The sequence below is a fragment of the Sebastes fasciatus genome, chromosome 5, assembly GCF_043250625.1.
Source record: "Sebastes fasciatus isolate fSebFas1 chromosome 5, fSebFas1.pri, whole genome shotgun sequence".
Lineage (NCBI taxonomy): Eukaryota > Metazoa > Chordata > Actinopteri > Perciformes > Sebastidae > Sebastes > Sebastes fasciatus.
In genome coordinates this window covers 29063882-29080693 of record NC_133799.1, presented here as the reverse complement: position 1 = coordinate 29080693, position 16812 = coordinate 29063882, and the positions used below count along the sequence as shown (strand labels likewise).

The 16812-nt window shown below is 39.3% G+C and overlaps 2 protein-coding genes across 4 annotated transcripts in view; one reads left to right on the top strand and one right to left on the bottom strand.

Moving 5' to 3' along the window:
- tut4 (terminal uridylyl transferase 4) overlaps positions 1–8977 on the top strand; it is a 29035-nt gene extending 20058 nt beyond the window's left edge. For 2 of the 3 annotated variants that reach the window (XM_074636323.1, XM_074636324.1), the window contains exons 21-30: positions 94–171; positions 1144–1321; positions 1422–1469; positions 1629–1711; positions 1824–1939; positions 4158–4312; positions 4524–4621; positions 5662–6217; positions 8148–8318; positions 8431–8977. In XM_074636323.1, coding sequence (XP_074492424.1) covers positions 94–171; positions 1144–1321; positions 1422–1469; positions 1629–1711; positions 1824–1939; positions 4158–4312; positions 4524–4621; positions 5662–6217; positions 8148–8318; positions 8431–8519 — 1572 coding nt within the window. In that variant the 3' untranslated portion in view covers positions 8520–8977. The remainder of the gene's footprint in view (positions 1–93; positions 172–1143; positions 1322–1421; positions 1470–1628; positions 1712–1823; positions 1940–4157; positions 4313–4523; positions 4622–5661; positions 6218–8147; positions 8319–8430) is intronic. The other variant, XM_074636325.1, reaches the window with a different exon arrangement.
- Positions 8978–9809: 832 nt separating this feature from the next.
- Positions 9810–15392, bottom strand: c23h1orf87 (chromosome 23 C1orf87 homolog). Its single transcript, XM_074636326.1, has 7 exons — positions 15262–15392; positions 14984–15110; positions 13695–13848; positions 12771–12890; positions 10601–10846; positions 10045–10111; positions 9810–9949 (listed from the first exon to the last, which is right to left on the bottom strand). Exons 2-7 carry the CDS (start codon positions 15082–15084, stop codon positions 9939–9941), a joined length of 699 nt encoding a protein of 232 aa, XP_074492427.1. The 5' UTR covers positions 15085–15110; positions 15262–15392; the 3' UTR covers positions 9810–9938.
- Positions 15393–16812: the final 1420 nt, after the last annotated feature.

Below are 16812 nucleotides of genomic sequence, written 5' to 3'. Positions count from 1 at the left end.
CTTTAAACTCAGAAGAAATGAGCTATACCTGAAAGATAAAGGATTTCGCTTTGAATAAAATAAGATAAATATGTCTGTTTGATGTCTTTTTAGATCTTTGATGGGAACTCTGTCCCCGAGCGGATGGTAGATGGCTGGAATGCTTTCTTTTGTGATGACCATGATGATCTGGTGAGTTTAATGAAAAGGACTTGACAAAAATGCATTATTAACAAAAAATTGCAATATTTGACATTATGAATGTAGTACAAATCTGCTGTTGTTCCTGTCTACGGAGGACAGAACCTGCCAAAATCAAAAATAAATAAATGACTTGATAAATAAATAAATATGTAATTAAATCTAGCAAAAATAATATTAAAAATAAATGTAGCCATTAATTGATTGACAAAATGTGACATACATTGATATTTCTGTTTTAATTTGCTTCTTTATTTATTTATCTTTGTATTAATTCCCTTATTTATTTACTCTTCTGTATAATTTTCCCTTTTATTTATTAATGTATTTATTTTTATTATTCTTTAATGTATTTATTTATTTTTGCATTTATTTTTTATTTATTTATAGATTTTTGCATTATTATTTGGTAATTTTTATATTTATTTTACTTTTATTTTTAAATGTATTTATTTATGCATGTTTTATTTATACACAACTTGTCCTTTGCATTTCACCCCTTATTTATTTCCCCAAACTATTTATCTAAAGAATACAGAAATAAATAAGTTTGGGGAAATAAATAAGGGGTGAAATGCTAAGGGAAACTCGTAAAGAAATAAACAGATGAATAAATGCAAACATACATAAATACGTACATGAATTTAAAAATAAATATAAAATAAATAGATTTAAAAATGAATAAAAATAAATACATTAATAAATAAAATGGAAAATGAAACAGAAGAGTAAATAAATAAGGGAATTAATACTAAGATACATAAAGAAGCAAATTAAATCAGAAATATCAGCATAAATCACACTTTATTAGTTACAATTAATTAATGGCTACAGAGTAATTTTTTTATTTATTCATTTATTTTTTTAAATTTTGCAGGTTCTGGCCGCTGTATTTGTCTATGTTCTGCTATTTCATCATTACATTTTATATAGATACTTAGTGAGTTTCTTCTGTCTGCACAGCGTCGGCTTCTCCCAGAGCTGCAGCCGAACACGGAGTCAGTGGGGGAGCTGTGGTTGGGACTCCTGCGCTTTTACACTGAAGAATTTGACTTCAAGGAGCACGTCATCAGCATCCGCCAAAGGAAACGCCTCACCACCTTTGAGAAACAGTGGACCAGTAAATGCATCGCTATTGAAGGTGCGTACACGGATCTGCGTGTCCCTCCGTCATTACCTGCTTCTTAATGTTTTACGGCCGGGATCTTCTTTTCTACTCACTCATCTGTTCTTCTCCTCAGATCCCTTTGATTTGAATCATAATCTGGGTGCTGGAGTGTCTCGCAAAAGTAAGTCATTTAATACATCGCATATGTTCTCTAGTCAAAGGTGTTTTCTTCCTTTACGACTTTTGAACTGTTCTGCTCTCCGGCAGTTCAGCCTTTCTACCAGTTGTGTTCTCAGCTGCCTCTAAACCGGTGCAAATGTTTCTTCCTTGCTTCCTCTAGTGACAAACTTCATCATGAAGGCCTTTATAAATGGGAGAAAGCTGTTTGGGACTCCGTTCTACCCCGTCCCCGGCACTGAAGTGGTACGTCACTCATGATTCAACCAGATTGAACAAAAGGTTAAGAATCTGAATGCTGTCTGTCTGCTCTGTGTCCTGGGGAAACCGTCTAAAATATCTCCTGTTTCTGTTTCAGGACTACTTCTTTGACTCGAAGGTGTTGACAGACGGCGAGCTGGCGCCCAACGACAGGTGCTGCAGGATCTGCGGGAAGATCGGACATTACATGAAGGACTGTCCAAAGAGACGCAGGTTGTCCCCTCTCCGTTCATGGAAATATTTCTCTCGTGCCGGTAGAAATCCATGAAAAAGCTAAAAGAAACTACTGAGAAGTAATAAATGTTATAAATTCATATAACTTCTACTTTGTGTTGTCTCGCAATGTAAAAAAAAAAAAAAGTATATTTAAAATTTAGTAGGGCTGTCAAAGTTAACGTGATAATAACGCATTAACACAAATTCGTTTTAACGGCACTAATTTCTTTAAGGCATTATCGCAACTTTGATTTTTAGGTTGCAGCGGGCTCAGTTTTAAAGCTAGAGTGACGATACTGGTATGAAACTAGAAAACCTAAAAAATCCATTGGTACCAACTATGTCATACTATCTTGTTTCAAATCAGGCTAAATAACGCTCCAAACTTACGCAAAATTTTGGCGAGGAAAAACTGGCATGGCCATTTTCAAAGGGGTCCCTTGACCTCCGACCGCAAGATATGTGAATGAAAATGGGTTCTATGGGTACCCACGAGTCTCCCCTTTACTGACATGCCCACTTTATGATATCACATGCAATTTTGGGCAAGTCATAGTCAAGTCAGCACAATATTTGTCATTGTTTTGTGTTCATTGATTTCCAATAATAAATATACAGTATACATACATTTGCATAAAGCAAGCAGACTTGCCCACTGCCATTCTGATGAGAGTATTAAATACTTGACAAATGTTCCTTTAAGGTACATTTTGAACAGATACAAAATGTGTGATTAATTTGCGATTAAGCGCGATTAAATATTTTAATCGATTGACAGCCCTATTTAAAATTTATATGAAAATTTTTTCAAGCGTCACTGTCGACAATACTCCTGTTCTATATATCAAACATATTAGGGAGCAACAGTGACATTTTGTTTGGATGGATGACCTAAGAGTAAGTGTCATTAAGTGTCATTAAACATCCAATAGCTAGTTTCCCTTTATTTATCTGTATGTGTTTTATACTGCACCATTGTAGCTTTCCAATTATGTTTTCGGTCTCATGCTACGTTCACACTAAGAGCGACAAAAGCAACAAAACGGCCAAGCGTGGCCAGCTACATTGTCGCCGTTGAAGTGTTGCTCTAGTGCTCGTTGATGTAGTTATGCCGTTAAATAGCACTTGGAACTGGCTAACGGCATTTTTGTAGACTGAATGGAGCAGGATGAAACAAAAACATATGATTGCTTGACGCTTTACACTGAAAAAAGTTGAGGCCAGCTCAACTTTGATTTGTAGCGCGTCACGCAGCCACAACCGCCGAGCGTCAGTTTGTAGCTTCCTGTCACCGGCTTCCATTAAAAATGACTTGTAGAAGGTTGCGGTGTCGCTTGTAGTGTAAACGTAAGTTAAGAGTTGGTAGTAAACATTCTAACAATTGAGTGTTGTCATTTCCATCATACAGTAGCTGTGAAGTGAAACAACTCATTAGTTGATTTTCCTTTCTTTTTAATTATAATTAGGCTTTTATACATAGAAAATGTGCTATTTTGAGTAAGTTGATGCGTTTTTCCACAGTAACATCGGCTCAAACTAACTTTGATTATTTTAAGCTGTCAACATTATTATTCCCAACAAACAGCAACAGAACGACTCAAAAATAGAGATGCGTAAAAAAGAAGCTGTTAAATGTCAGCAATACATTGAGAAAGATACGAGAGGAAAGAGAAACACAAAGTCATGTCACAACTATCAAAGAGTGAGCGAAGAACAGATGACAGCGGAGAGTTAATCCAAGTGACAAAAGTGCGATTGTGAACAAAAGACTTCAGAAAGGAGTAGAACAGCAAGAGAATGACTTTCTCCTGACGCTCCAGCTGAGTAACATAAGTTAGGCCAAGATAGCAAGGTTAAGCTGTTCAATAGGTACACTTTCTTTTTCAACTGTTAGTAGCAAGGATGATACTGATGAGTCTAGCCTGAGGCTCGCTGAAGCCATGAATATGTTTCGACCTTAAAAAATCCTTGGTTGTATATATACAAGTTTTGCTGAAATCTTTATAATTTCAATTAAAACCATTACCTTTTTTGTTGCAAGAATTTTGTAGTTTTAGTAGAATTGGTAGTTGAAGGTGTACAGAAGTCGTATTTGCTATTTAGGAGAGCCTGAATCATTGTTATTTTTCTTGTCTGTATGTCTGCACACTCCTTTATGTGTGTTTGTACTGAATGTGTCAGATTTATTTATGCCCTGAACTTTTTCCTCTGCCAGGATGAAGAAGAAAGAAAACGACAAAGACGAGGACATAAAAGAGGACGAGCGGGAGCCGAAGGACAGGCGCTGTTTCCAGTGTGGGGACATGGGCCACGTACGGAGGGACTGTCCCGAGTACCGCCACCTCAAACAGAGGACCGCCGGAGCACCAGGTATCCCCAATATCCACATCTGACTCAGAGGTTAACTTTCACAGAGACTAAGAGTGAAGACGAACTCACAAAGTATTACTTTATGATATTTACCTATTTTAAAAAGATTAATTTTAACAAAGGTTAACTGTCTTGACACATAAAAGCTAATATTCAGACCATTTAGGTGGTGAAAATAAAACTGCTTACATGGCTTCTTATTCTTCTGCAGTTCCTCACATGGTACGAACTATAGTGAGCTCCCAGTCCATCCCAATTCCCCAGACAGCTGCAGACTGTCCCGGAAGGACCAGACAGCCTTCTGAATGTGTGAGTACAATGGTTCGACATTTCACTGAGTCAGTTCACCCACATTGGAAAAAAATATACAAATATTTTCTCACTTATATGCATAGAGATTTTTGCCTCCATCCAAATACAAAGCATTAGGTTTCGAAGATTAGTTTATGAAGTATCAAAAAGTGGTCTCACTACAATGAAATGGCTACTATGGGAACTAACATCATCACATATGAATACAATTGGGCTCATTGGATCCACAAGAGTCTCAGCTTTACAGTCATACCCAATTTATGTATTTGCAAGACTGTTTAGGGAACCCAAAATGCAGAAACCACTTTTAGATAAGGCAAAAAACTGTATGGTTTTTGCCCAAAACTGCATGGGATTATCATGGAGTGAGCATGTCTGTAAAGGGGAGACTCGTGGGTACCCATAGAACCCATTTTCACTCACATATCTTGAGGTCAGAGGTCAAGGGACCCCTTTGAAAACGGCCATGCCTGTTTTTCCCTCGCCAAAATTTAGCCTAACTTTGGAGCGTTATTTAGCGTTCTTCTAGACAAGCTAACATGACATGGTTGTTACCAATGGATTCCTTAGGTTTTCTATGATATGATACCAGTAAGTACCTTCACGCATCCTCTGAAATACAGTTATGATAAGTCGGCCGACGATGCCTGCGCCCTCAAGGAGTAGAATAGGTGATTAAGGCCTCAGAGCTGAAATGTAATTGATAACGTGAATACAAATGATTGGCAGTGTGCAGAATGTTTTGGTTTCTTCAGTCAAGACTTTTCAATTCCATGCACCTATCAATAGAGTTGTTGGTGTGCAAGAAGTTTATCATTATTAATAATCCCTATGAAAATAGTTCACAATATCTTGAAATGGGGGCAAAATCAAAACTAATTTGGGTGAACTGGCCCTTTAAACCTTTGATGCTGCAAACACAATTTGGAAATCTAATAATGTTTTTCCAGGTTGAATTAATTCATATTTGAATATGTAAATAAAAGCGTGACTTTTGTCTGATTTCTGATTCTTTCTTTCTTTCTTCTTCTCAACAGTCCGACAGTCGGCAGACTCCGCCCTACTCCCCGCAGCCTTCAGCTGTCCCTCAGAGTTCGTCCCAGTCCTCCAGTTCCCCTCAGCCCTCCCTCATCAAGACCAGTTCTGTCGGTCCCCCGAAGCAGCCTGTTCACCCCCAGGTCCCCCTGTCTCTCTTCAGCTTCCCTACCTCCCATCCAGGCCAGTACCACCCAAGTGCGCTCACCGCACTGGGGCTTCTTCCCTCTCACCAGCACCCGTCCCAGGGGCAGCCTCATCACCCGGTCCACATCCCCTCCACCTCCTGGCCCATACACGGACCAGTCCTCACCACGTCCTCTCCCAACGCCCCCTCCCCGCCCGGCCTGAAATTCGCCCTGCGTTCGGCGTCAGGGAACGGGAGTCCCACAGGCTCAGGGGGCAACCCCAACCCCATGAACCTGAACGACCCCAGCATCATCTTCGCCCAGCCGGCGGGGAGACAGCTGGGCATCGGGCCAGGACGGGAAGGGCACTGGCACAACCATTTGGCACAACCTGGGTCACTCATGGGCAATGGCACTGTGGTGAAGTCAGGTATTTACTGGGTGAACTTTGGTGGCACCGTCTGTGTGTGATTCTGTCTTTGTGTCTTCCCGTTACTGCATCTTTAAATACAGATTTAGTTTAATTGGTAAATTATATCTAAAGTCGTTGGATTATACTATCTGATTTTGGAACCAGTCTATAATGTGAATTGCAACAGTAGTTATTTGCCTTTTAATACAGAGAAAATCCAGTAATATTTCCAAAAATATATATATATACGTGTGAAGTTGCGTAGTATTTTACAAGGTCCCCTGAAGTACAAGGTAACATCATGTTCACTGCGATCTGGGCCACACACCCCTATCAAGACATTTCACATTGCAGCAGTTTGGAGAGTTCCGTTTCATTTTTCCTGAGAAATTTAAGTATCACATACCATCTCCTGCAGTCATCCAGAAGCCATAGAACTGTATTTGACAGCAACTGTTTTCAAGGTCAATCAACCTTTTTTCTCCAAACAAGACTCGGTAAAAAGCGAGTATATGGCTGGACCGTGTGTGGTCAGTCTGTGAATTTGTGGCTAAATTGTTACACAAATAGTCAGTGGTCATGTCTGTAATGTTTAATCCAGCGGTACATGTCCACCAGGTCCGGGTTGGCCCTCTGTAGTGCAGCCAAAAATGGATATTTGGACATTTACAGTTCCATGACAACTGTGCAAACTACGTCTTCTGAGGAAGATACGACCAAAAGCTTCAGAACAGCTAATAAATGGACTTTTTAGCGATAGTTGTTTTGTTAATTGTAGTTACATACGCTAGTCTTGTTTGCAGTTGTAAGACCGATTGAGCATGAGACAAAGAGGAATTAGGTCACAGTAACACCTGAGTGAAACACCAGCTGTTGTGGCGCTGGTGTAGATAGCTGTGATGATTAAAACTGAAGCTGGAAACTAAAAAAACATGGCTGAAATGCTTCTAGTGTAGGAGGTGATAAGAGAGAGGGACGATGGAGCAGCGTTCTGTCAGAGCTCTGAGGCGTTCTTCAGTGTCAGAAGTTGTGGGGTAACTAATGTAGAGCGGAGAGGGGATGTTGATTTGGATTTTCTCTTTTGGGATTTTCTCTTTTTTCTAAAAATACTAGGGCTGTCAATCTATTAAAATATTTAATCGTGAATAATCACATGATTGTCCAAAGTTATATTATATTATAATAAATATTTATATAACATTTATATTATAAAATTACAATAAATTCCCTTATTATGCACCAAAAAATGAACTTCCATGGCCTCTGCCATTTCTGACGTCAACAAACACAACTCGTAAACTCTGAGCTTTCAGAAACTTTCCACTTACAAAGTCGTGAATACCACAAGAGGAGGGCGATCATATGTACTCTTCTCGTGAACACAGTAAACACGACCCCATTAGAAGGCACCAAGAGTCGGCATACAGTTTGACACACATCATTGTCCTTTGGTGTTGATTAACCCGGCTAAAAGCCGACTGCTAAAGCTGCTACAGCTGACTAACAACAACTAGTGCACTGCCAAAACTTTGCGAGTAACACTCACGCTCCAGACTTTCTGTTCCGCGTGTGTGAGTAGTAGACCTAAACAGCTGTTTGGGTCACAGGCTGTACCGAAAGGATGTCGTAGACCGATCCGAACGTCCTGTACCAAATTCATGTACCGCTCTACCCCTAACGGACAGACAACTCGAAAACTTAATGTCTCCGGCCAAGTCTGTTGCCGTCGCGGAGGCAAAATAAAAACTTGGATCATTTAAAAATGATTTAGTAAATGTCTAAATGAGGTAAGACATAGTTCTTTAGGGTGTGGGTAACAGTTCATTACATCACTGGTGAAGGGACACGGTTTGGTTCACACAAACTGGGATATTACAGAACTTTTATTACTAGATTTTATGGAACTTTTTCCTCAGTTATTGAGTGTGTTTTGATCTTGTCTCTACAGAGTCAGGCCACCCAGCCCAGTTTGTAGGCGTGGGTCAAGGCTCTCGGTTATGGGAGCACAATAAAACACCGCAGTACGCCCTGTCTCCATCCTGGCCCTACCGGATGCCCCAGAACTTCATCCAGCAGGGCAATGGAGGCTACCAGCCTGGCAAACCCTTCGTGGCCCAAGGTCAGACATGATGGCCATTTCTTTTATTGCTGCTGAGAGAAATAGAAAATCACAAGTTCTCCATTTGTACTGACTTGATTTTTTTTGTTTCGATTCTCTCTCCTTTCACCAGGGTCTGTGGTGCATCCGAATCCAAACTTCCCACTGGTCCCCCACGTCCGACATCAAGTAAATCTGAATTTCATCCAACAGAAGAAGTAAACTTGCATCTCCTTTTTAATTCAGTTTATGGTCAGTAACATAACAAAGCAAAATTATGTACTCTTTGCATCATTTGGTCACAAGGATTTTAAAAAAAAAAAAATGAAATTTTTTCTCATTTTTGTACAGTTTTTATGTTTTATTTTCTGTCTCATTACATTGATTTGTGATACAAATGTCAGATATTTTAATACCCCCATTTTTGAGGGGGTCCAAAAAAGTGTTTTTATTTTATTGTGTAAAGTAAGGAGGAAAAATATAAACCTTTATTTTTATTAGCTGTATTCATACTTTGCTTGCCACAAGATGAAGGCTTTTAATAGACGTTTGTTTTAAAAACAATCTAACATGTCACTCTAAGTATGTAGTGCCAAAAGCAGGGATAGCAAGAAAAAAGGGAAAAAATCTTAAAGAAAAAAAAAAAAAGGCTACAAAAAAATAAAGAAAAAAGCAAACAACTTGAATGTGTCGTGTGGGTTAATCTCTTCTGTTTCATGATCCAGGATACCGTGTGGGCTTTAAAGTGCAACACAAACAGACCACGCATTAGGAAGGTTATATTTGTAAAAGTTTTTTATGTTTGAATTGGAGTTATTAAATTAAGCTCACCACAGCTGTGACAAAGTCATCCACGCTTGCTGGCATTATTCTGTCACCATTTTGCATGGATGTAGTAAGGTAGCAAGCTAGCTACGTAGGAAGATGATATCCCCATGCTTTAGCCTGCACAGCTTTGATTGGTCGATCATTAATTAGTACAACAGCACATCTATTTGAATCGCTGAACGAATCAGAAATGTGTACGGTGATTCAGAGGTTTGGAATCAGGCTACCATTGTCCCGTTTCCCAATACCATTTACTACATTTGCTCTCCAGATTCAGGCTGTATGACACATCTGGTGTTTCCTACGGTTGTCAATTATTGCGCGCAATGCCAAAATGCTCTGCAATGCGGCGGCCTGGTGTGTGTTGCAGATTTCACCCTCGACAAACATGGCTACTCTATGCACGCACAATGTGTGGCATTGTGCTAAAAGACTGAAATAAGTATGGAAATGATTAAAAAGGTGTGAATTAGATGAATTGAGACTCTTAACTTGTTACATGGTTGATAAACAGTCTTGACCAAAGTGTCCTTGAGCATCCCAATAAGCTGGCCAGCACAGGGAAAAAACAATAGCAAGTCGCATTAGACAAAATGCATGCCAAATGAATACAAGTGTAATAATCCTATAGGTTATATCGGTAAACAAATCTCACTCCTACACAATATTATGTATAATTTCTACCACAACAATGTTATGAATTGTAGTCCTTGGAGGTGTTGCAGAGCGGTGGCCAGATGAGTTTGGTTCCTTGCTGCGTGTTGCCACAGATTCATGATGTGATCGTCGTTAATAAGCTTTGTCCTGGTTCAGCTACACTGAAGCTGCAGAGTGGTGAAAGGAAGACAAGTTGCCTCTTAAGTTAATTTGCAAAGAGCAGATACAGAATCTGACATGTTAGTTTATCTTGCACCCTCACTGTCATTGTGTTGCTCCTCAGAAAACGCAGAACTGCTTATGAACCGCAGGAGATCTCTGTAATGAATCTGTAACAACAGAAGTCAACACAAAGTAAATAACTCAGCTTAATGCCGTATTCAACTGTTAAAAACTAAATGTGGTGAGACATTGCCTAGTTTCATTGTATTTCGTTAATCAAGATACATTTCTGCAGTGCTCCTCAGCAGCACTCGCATCTGTTCTGCCACCGGTGACCAATACACTGTATTGCAACAATACTTCAGATTAAAATGGTTAACAGTATGCATGTTAAAGGACCAATATGTAATATATTTACTGTAATAAATCATAAAATTAACATGTCATCAGGGATTAAGGAAGGTCTGAGTCTGTACTCTACCAAATTTCATGGCAATCCATCCTCTTGACAAAAGTGTTAGATTGTCACACTGATTTCCATTTCCATTTTTAGATCCCCACCACTGGTGTGTGGCTAAAAACAAGATTTCCTAAACAAAGAAATAGTAAGAACAGTTTTGTGTGTGTGTGGAATTTAGCTGTTATTGCTACCTTACCTGGACTGGATCATCTTTATCACTAAACATTTGCAGAAGCAGAGAAAATGTCGGCAATTTCAGTGGAACGTCATTTTTCAGAAACTGGTGAGTGATCTCGGATCGATTCAGAATCCCACTGAAGGTGAGATCAAGAGCTGCCACTTCGTCCTCTGTTGATCTCAGAGAGGAGAGCCGCCAATCCGACAGCTCCTCTCTGACAGCCGAAGAGAGCTCGGCCTTATCTCCGTCCACAGACGCACCTTTCTGGGAGAAAAATGTGGGTCCAGTTTAACAACAGTGCTACACCATGAATCCGTGATGTGGATCATAGAGCTGAACGATGTATGTTATAGGCCTACATTAAAGGAGCAGTGTGTAGCATTTAGGGGGGTCTATTGGCAGGAATATAATATTAAGTGTGTTTTCTTTATCGTATAATCACCTGAAAAGAGAGTTGTGTTACCTTAGGATGAGCACTTTATCGACATATGGAACACGTCCTCTTCACGGAGCCGGCCACCATGTTTCTACAGTAGCCCATGCAGAACATGCAAACCAAACACTGGCTCTAGATAGGGCCGTTCACGTTTTCATGTTTCCACGTCGGCCACCAGCACGCTTGGCGCACAGGAGAAGTTTTCGTTGGTTGCAATCTGCTGCCGCTAAATCCTACACAATACACCTTTAAAAGCCTCTTAAAGGTCCAGTGTGTAGGATCTGGCAGTATCTAGCGGTGAGGTTGCAGATTCCAACTTCTCCCGCGTGCCAAGCGTGTAGGATGCTACAGTGGCTGACGTGAAAATGTGATTGGACTTGAGCCAGTTGTTGTAAGAGTTGAGTGCTTTGAGTGTGTGTGTGTGTGTACGTGGGAAATGAGTAGTGAAGCAAGAGGGAGAGAGCGGTTGCGACGGGAGCGATTAATGTCATCGAACTACGGCCCAAATTCTACTACTGTAGAAACATGGCGGTGCAACATGGCGGACTCCATGAAGAGGACCCGCTCCCTATGTAGATATGAACGGCTCATTCTAAATGAATGAAAACACTGTTATTTTCAGGTGATTATACACTAAAGAAAACATACTTATTTATATTATATTCCATTTCTGCCAATAGATCCCCCTAATTATTACACACTGGTCCTTTTAAAGCTTTCACTTAGAGAGGTTGTGCTTGGAATCGGGAACTTTAACTGAACTGAATCCAAAGTGAAGCTGTAATGTTGCTTGTGTTCCTCAATCAGCTTCCACATAAAGAGCTTTAAGAACTTAATTTACAGTTTCTTTAAGTAGCCTGGCCCCTAATCATGTAAATCAAAGGCAGTCTGAGAGATTAAATTCAAAGATTCAGGTAGTCTGAAAGAGTTGGTAATCTTCTTCAAAAACATTTTATGTTATATTTGTTGAAATTCTCAATACATCCCGACAGCAGTCAATTACTCAAATCTCTGACAAAAAACAAACAAATCAGGTATCTGTGACTGTCGCAGGACTGTTATCATTTGGCCCGAATGAAATGATTGGATAGCTACCTGCCTGTTTACCTGAGCGCCATGATAATTTTGGGGGAGTGGCTTTGGAGGGAGGCCTGAAGGGACGGGTCAGTGTTGCAGACTTGGCAACTTTCTCGCTAGATTTAGGGACTTTTGGAGCTAGTGCTGCTAGCTGCTTTCATTGGAAAAGAGTTGGTAACACTGGGCTGGGTTTTTCAGTTGGATAATTATTTTTTTTTTAAAATCTAGCGTACTCTTGCAAGTTTCTTAAGATTACCAACCCTAGCTTTAAGGGGGCGAATGTATTTTTAAGTTTTTTTTAATTAAATTCTGTCTGAAAGTGATTGTTTCTGGCATTTGTTTAACGCCAAAAATACCCTCTTTTAAAAAATAAAAAAAAATCACTAATTTAGCCTGGCATTTGTTGCCCGGCTAAATATTCCGTTTTTTTAGTAAAACAATAATCAAATAGTCTAAAATGTGTACACACACTCATTTTACACAGCCTTGATGTTTATAGTAAAACCAGAGAGGTAACATCTCTGCTTCTCCTTGCTGTATGACCTTCCAAAGGTCAGAATCTGCATGTGAGGTAGGTTTTATTGTCTTATTTCATTCGTCACTCATGACCACTTTAATCTAATAAAGTATAATAATTGATAGCTGTATTTTTAAGGTTATGTTTTACAAGAGAACCTGTTCTGTTGTCTCCAGTATGTCAGCTGCTCTGGGATGAAAAATGTGGGGAGTCTTTGGGTGAATGTAGGACTTGGAGCGATCACCGGAGGGCGCTGTCACACACAGCCTGTCGGGAACCTGCAGAGATATACAACTACCATCAGTAAAGCCTCCATGTACATGTGCCATGATTGGATTGACATGTGTCTGCAGTGTTTACATTCTCCAGAAGTGACCTACAAACAGCACAGGTCAGATTAAGTATGTACAGTTTAGAAGTTCTGGTACTTTACTTGAGACACTTTACTTTTCCACCTCTAGCCTGCATTTCAGAGACAAATATTGTGCTTTTTTCTCAACTAGCCTACATTTATCTGAGTTACTGCTTACTCTGATTCCATGTTTACCACATTTACATGTAAAACATAAGATAAATATGGCTTGTCAGGTCAAAATATTGATTTTTTTTCTTTCTATCTCTCATCTGCCCTTTTTTCCTTTCTGGAGGTTCTGCTACTTCAGTGAGGTATTTCAGTTTGTGACACTTTCTACTTGTTCTTCACTACATTCAAGGGAACTACTGCACTTCTTTATTTTAGTTTTTACTGGGTGAAACTCTTCCTTTATTTCTTGCCTTATCTTCCTCACTTTCTTCTATAACTAAAAGCTCCCCAAAAGTGAAGCTACAACCACTGAACCGAAAACTTTTAGGCCTACTTTTGGTACATTTCACTGCTTGTCTGCCTTTTAAATATGAGATTACAAGATTTGAGTACTTCCTTTGAGATAGTATTTGTTGTAATTATTAAGATTGTTTTATCTTGTTATATATTTTATGTTTCAGATTTCATTTACTTTTAGTCTTTGTTTTTGCACTTTATTTTGAAAGGAACTATATAAATAAGCAGTTTTTACTTCCTCTGAATATTAGTGAACACATACCTGGTTGATCACAGCCCAAAGTGCAGAATCCACTCTGTGCTGCACCTGAGACCTGGACACCATCACAGCTTGATTTTCTGGAGCTTTGTGGAAATCATCATCAGATACGTCAACTGAAGGATTTTCTTCTTTCTTTGACGTCTCTCCAGGAGCTCTGTTTGGGGGAAAAAACGTGAAAGTAATATGGATTTTTTTTATTATTATTTCTGCCAGGAGTTTGAAAAATGCAAATAACACTTTAGTGCAAGCCAAATTAAAGGGGACCTATTATATGTTTGTGCTTTTTCCCTTTCCTTTAGTGTGTTATATAGTTTTTTTGTGCATGTTAAAGTCTGCAAAGTTACAAAGCCCAAAGTCCAGGCCAAAGGGAGTTACTCTCCTCCACAGAAACACTGCTCCTGAACTGCCTGAAACACCTTGTTGGAAGTCCCGCCTTTTCCGTAACATCGTGATGTCATCAAGTAACACATTTGCATAATACCTGTCTAGCGGCTAGTTTGGCAAGCCCTCAAAGAAAGCTAGTTAGAGCAGAGATGGAGCGAAGTCCAAAGAGTTTGGTTCGGTTAACCAATCACAACAGAGTGGGAGAGCTGACCAATCAGAGCAGGCTTTTCGGTGAAAAAAAAGAGACCTGACAAGCCGGTATGAGAAAAGTAAAGCGTTTTTTGAACATTAAAAGGTATAAACATGTTCTAATAGAAACCCAAAATACAATATGCGCCTGAAAATCAGCACAATAGGTTATCTTTAAATCAAATCAACTCCAACTGTACATCCCATAATCACAGTGAAAGCATCAAAGGGCTTCAAAATAATGATTCTGAGATAACAATTAAGGAATTACTCCCATATAAACCTCAGTGGGATGTTATCTGTGAAAAATACAGGAGGATACAAAACAAAAACAGTAATTAGGCATTGAACAAATTCATACTTAAAAGGTTAACCCGCATTAACACCCTTTGCAATTCCTGCACGTCTAATTAATAAGAATAAGAATAATACCAATAATAAGAATAATAAGAATAAAAAGCAGAATAATTGGAGGAAGAAGGAAGAAACTTTTCAAACACTTACAAAGTGCAATAAACATGCAAGGTATGATCATAAGCAAAGCATATGATAAAATACAAGCGACAAACAAAGTAAAAAAAAATTATAAATAAAACTCAACTGAAAGCCAGCATCATTTCATGTGTTAAATGTCTTAATTGAGTAATATTTAATCTGCCGTTTAGGACATTTTGAGAGCCACTAAATACCACAACCGGTCTTATTATTCTACTCACACTTGTGGCTCCTCAATAAACTGCTTGACTTGTTTGCTGCCTATGATCTTGACAACAAGTCTGGGGATTGAATTTGCTCCAGACGTGTTTTTCTGAGCCATGATGCAGGTGATGTGATCGGGATTCCCTGGAGGATGAGGCACAGAGACAGAGAATAGGAGAGGCATCAATCACACAGCTGATAGAGGGCTCGAACCTTGATGAATCTTACAGAAAAGCACCTGCAGTATATAAAAAAATAGGTTCTACAGTGTTTGCTACAATCATCCTTTACTTACATGTACAATTATTCCATTTTCCAATTTTTACTCATTCCCAGTTTACTGTTCCATGAACGAGTGGATCTTGTTTCTTGTGCTGTGTGTCTGGACCAGTTTTTCCGAGGTGTCTGGCTTCCTGTTTGCTCTTTCTGCACCATGGTTACCTCTCTGTTCCCACCCCTGACACCCTGCAGGACTCTGCAGAGGACTGGGAGTCACTTCAGCACACACACTCACTTGTGATTTATGAGTGTGTTTTGCATTTGAGTCGGCTGGCATTATTAAAAATATGTGAAAAGGCAGGGCAGAGAAGTGACAAGCAGGTAAAGGTGAAGAAAATATGACATTCATTTTATGAACATTTGCTGTTTCTTTTCCTTTCCATCTCTATTGTGTATTTGTATCTGATGTGTACGTATCAGTATGCAGTATAGAGAAGAAATCCATCATCTAAATTCATGGCATTCCTGCAGTAAAATCTATTTATTTATTAAGTTAAAGTTAAGTATTAGCAGTAAAATGTAAGTCTACCCAAGGACCAAAAGTAAAAGTACTCTTTGTGAAGTCTGGTCCCCTTCAGTGCTAAATAATCACCTTAATGCATCAAGAATGAAAATCCCTGACACAGGAGTAAATGGGTTTTCTATCTCAGATTTTATAGATTCATAAGGACTTTATGCTTCCCTACAGAGGGAAAACTCCTCAACCTCCTCACATAAATGTCTGAGAGTCAGACATTAAATCTACAGTGGATAATGTATTTCAAATTTATATTTGTTGAAATTGTCTTTACATCCCGACAGCCATCAATAAATCAAATGCTCTGACAAAAAAAAGAAAAGAAAATCTGGTATCTGTGGCTGGTGAGGATTGTAATAAGCTTGCCCAATCATTTATTGAACAGACAACCTGCCTGTCTACCCACGCACTCTAACCGTGCACTCATTGCGCGTCACCGGAGTCTTCCACAAGCTGCTAGCTTGACAGCTGTGAGTACTAACAATAGCCATATTCGTTGTTAACGTTCATTACAATGGGCAACTCCAGGTCTGAAAAGTGAAGCCAATGCTGAAGTGCCTTAAACTTGCATTCGTTCTAATAGCCAGCAGGGGGCGACTCCTCTGGTTGCAAAAATAAGTCAGATTGTATAGAAGTAAATGAGAAAATGACCCTACTTCTCACTTGATTTATCACCTCAGTAAACATTGTAAACATGAATTTAGAGTCAAATAGACCATAAAGCAGGGGATGATTTAGGGCGTGGCTTTCCCTGTGATTGACAGGTCGCTGCCACGGCGTTGTCCAGTCTGGGAGTTGGCCGTGTTTTTGTCTTAGAACTTTAACCTTTTCATAGTGTGTTTTCAGTTCATGAAAGTTAATTATAATATTTTGGTCACCTAAAAATGTCAGCATTCAGTTGTACTTAGCTCCACCCTCTAATGTCACTTCTGGTTGCAAAAAAACAAGATGGCAAATGCCAAACTCGAGGCTTCAAAACGGCAGTCCACACGGGTGACTACGTCCACTTTTTATAAAGCCTATGGTTCATTATGATATGTTTACGTTCAT

Coding starts and splice junctions, on each gene's coding strand:
- c23h1orf87 (XM_074636326.1), bottom strand. CDS start 15,084: ATGGCTCAGAAAAACACGTCTGGAGCAAATTCAATCCCCAGACTTGTT. Junction 10,847..12,770: donor TACTGGAGACAACAGAACAG/GTTCTCTTGTAA, acceptor TTTTTCTCCCAG/AAAGGTGCGTCTGTGGACGG. Junction 10,112..10,600: donor ATAAAGATGATCCAGTCCAG/GTAAGGTAGCAA, acceptor CTGTTGTTACAG/ATTCATTACAGAGATCTCCT.